General features: G+C 45.8%; 1 protein-coding gene across 3 annotated transcripts in view; it reads left to right on the forward strand.

The window, feature by feature from the left end:
- Positions 1-2500, forward strand: part of irak1 (interleukin-1 receptor-associated kinase 1) — a 37713-nt gene that overhangs the window by 5940 nt on the left and 29273 nt on the right. For 2 of the 3 annotated variants that reach the window (XR_004898941.1, XM_031293103.2), the window contains exons 4-5: positions 1156-1238; positions 1987-2157. Coding sequence is in view for 2 of the 3 variants with exons in the window: in XM_031293103.2 (XP_031148963.2) it covers positions 1156-1238; positions 1987-2157 (254 nt within the window). In the remaining variant the exon portion in view is untranslated. The remainder of the gene's footprint in view (positions 1-1155; positions 1239-1986; positions 2158-2500) is intronic. The other variant, XM_036007900.1, reaches the window with a different exon arrangement.

Here is a 2500-nt window from a genome sequence, read left to right on the forward strand (position 1 = left end):
GGCCGGACCTTATATACGGCTTGCCACGCTTAGCTAGAAACGGGAGATATATACTCTATGCTAGCAAGATCCAAAGTCAATAACATTGTGTATGGTTGGAAATATAATCTGGCAGTATGTTTAACAACAAGACAAGCCAGCTATCAGCCATGTCATCGTCCCCAAAACAATATCAAAGACTTTCAGGAACAGATGATCTGCCGTGTGAAGTAGAGAGCTGAACAGGGAACGGGAGGAGAGATGATCGCTGTGAAACAAAGTCAGTTCAGAGACGCAGTGTAGAGTGTAACCAACGATCCTCTGTAGCTAGAGGTATGAAACGGTCCACACTTCAACGTCGTGTGGGTGGATGAGAAGTTATATTTGTATAATTTATTATGTTATTTTGCTACAGTTAGATATTCACACAGCTAAAAGACAAATGTAGCATCACGGACATTAGCTTTGTTAGGGCTAACGTTGGTGACCGTTAGCTGACGTTAGCTTCTTTATGTTGCCAGATCTCGTGAGAGTTTGTTCCTGAGACAGAAACAGGTCTCAAACTAAGTTAATTTTCTCCTGATGTGTCCGTCAGAAACATAACATTTTAGTGTCAGACTGTTCTGGAGATATGTGGCTTGGTGAAGAACGGCTCCAATATTTACTTTGGTGACTACGTGGTGAAAGAATCGCTCATAATCTGTGTTCACGTTCACTTCTCCCGTTGGGATCAACACACTCAGGACGTCCCGCTAGTCTCCTAAAGGAGGCGTGGCGGCGGACAAACCCACGGGACACACAGACAGGAAGTTACTCTGAGTCAGAGCGCCTCGCTTCTAACCCGTCTCTGGTGTAACTTACTTCTTTTAGCGTGTGCGTTAGCGCCATCCTGTGGTGTTCAGAGGACGAGGCACTGAAGCAGCAGACAGTAAATGGAAATAACAGATTCACATTTACTTTTTCTTTTAATGTAGCGCGTTAGTTTAGAACGGTAAACAGTCAGGTTAACTTGAGCTCCGTTAGTAGGTGACTTATAACACTTTTTTATAGACACCATGCAGCCAATCAGAATCGAGTATTCACCCAGACCATGGTATAACATATATGTGTGTATATATATATATATATATATATATATATATATACAGATATGAAAATCTTGTGTTCTTTATTCAGTAGATAAAGGAGGCGGAAGAACGCTCCCTCGACCGGCCCCGCCCCCCCCAGATCTGAAGTCTGACCTCCACCGACCCCCTGAGGTAACACACACACACACTAACACACAGATACACACACACACTCACAGATACACACACACACACACACACACACACACACACACACACACTCACAGATACACACACACACACACCACACACACAACACACAGATACACACACACCACACACACACACACACACACACACACACAGATACACACACACACACACACACACACACACACACACACACACACACACACACACAGATACACACACACACACACACACACACACACACACACACACACACACACACACACAGATACACACACACACACACACACACAGATACACACACACACACACACACTCACAGATACACACACACACACACACACACACAGATACACACACACACACACACACACACAGATACACACACACACACTCACACACACACACACAGATACACACACACACACACACACTCACACACACACAGACACACACACAGATACAGATAAACACACGCGCACACACACAGAAACACACACGCACACACACACACACTCACACACACACACACACACACACACACACACACAGATACACATACACACACACACACACACACACACACACACACACACACACACAGATACACACACACACACACACACACAGATACACACACACACACACAGACACACACACACACACACACACACACACACACTGCAGGATGTTAATATATGATGATGATGATGATGATGTCGTCCCTCAGGCCCCCCCGGTGGTGGCGAGCGGTAGCGGTGTGATGTGCTGGTCGTATGAAGAGGTGCATGCTGGGACAGCGGGGTTCTGCCCCTCCCTGCAGGTGGGGGAGGGGGGGTTTGGAGTCGTGTACCGAGCAACTCTGAGGAAAACCGACTGTGCTGTCAAGAGACTCAAACAGGTCAGCCAATCACAGCAAAGAGCAGACATGCAGCCCTGAACAACAGGATGTGATGTCACGTGCCTGATGCAGCTAATCTATAGACCCAATCACAATGTTTGTTTACAATAACTTCCGGGTAGAAAAACTCCTGTTTCCCGTACAAACAATTTAACAGCGTGGAGCAAATGGGGGACGAGGAAGAACTGGATATCTCTAAACGTTACATTTACGGATGAAAATGGCAAAAAGAAATAAACAAGTTTGCAGATTTCACGTATCTAAGCAATTCAATTTGTCTACCAGGAAGGGAATGTTGTGTTACTGTACGTCCACACGGCCGCCGACTGGAGCTGCAAAGAAG

This window comes from Sander lucioperca, chromosome 12 (genome assembly GCF_008315115.2).
Source record: "Sander lucioperca isolate FBNREF2018 chromosome 12, SLUC_FBN_1.2, whole genome shotgun sequence".
Classification (NCBI taxonomy): Eukaryota; Metazoa; Chordata; class Actinopteri; order Perciformes; family Percidae; genus Sander; species Sander lucioperca.